The following is a 355-nucleotide window of genomic DNA, read 5'->3' on the forward strand; positions in this document are numbered from 1 at the left end:
GAAAGGGAGAAAAAACTTCCTTCTGTCACAGCATGAAACAATGACACAGCATCTGGGACACTGCATGCAGCCCTGCTTCTCCAACACAGCAATGACAATGTCCGAAGGGAGGAGACAAAGATGATTAACACTAAATAATGAAAGAGGCTAGAAACAAACAAACGCTGGAACAGAAAGAGGCCTATAAATTCAAGAGTGACTTGGAAAGATGAACAAGGAATGAATATCAATCCATCTTCTGTAAGAAGTGGGGAGCAATGAATGCGAGCAGCCGCTGGGGTTTGGGAGGCTGGGGGCTCAGCAGCCCATCCTCACACAGCCCGCAGCCGTGAAATTCTGCCACGGGAAACTGTGG

The 355-nt window shown here is 47.9% G+C and overlaps 1 protein-coding gene across 1 annotated transcript in view; it reads right to left on the reverse strand.

Annotated features, from left to right (window-relative positions):
- Positions 1-226: 226 nt before the first annotated feature.
- The window catches only part of LOC104391007 (peripheral-type benzodiazepine receptor-associated protein 1-like), a 28,415-nt gene continuing 28,286 nt past the window's right edge, over positions 227-355 (reverse strand). Inside the window, exon 5 of the mRNA XM_010000218.1 lies at positions 227-349. Within this exon, the coding sequence (XP_009998520.1) occupies positions 227-349 (123 nt within the window). The remainder of the gene's footprint in view (positions 350-355) is intronic.

This window comes from Chaetura pelagica, unplaced genomic scaffold (assembly GCF_000747805.2).
Source record: "Chaetura pelagica isolate M959 unplaced genomic scaffold, ChaPel_1.0 scaffold516, whole genome shotgun sequence".
NCBI classification, from domain to species: domain Eukaryota; kingdom Metazoa; phylum Chordata; class Aves; order Apodiformes; family Apodidae; genus Chaetura; species Chaetura pelagica.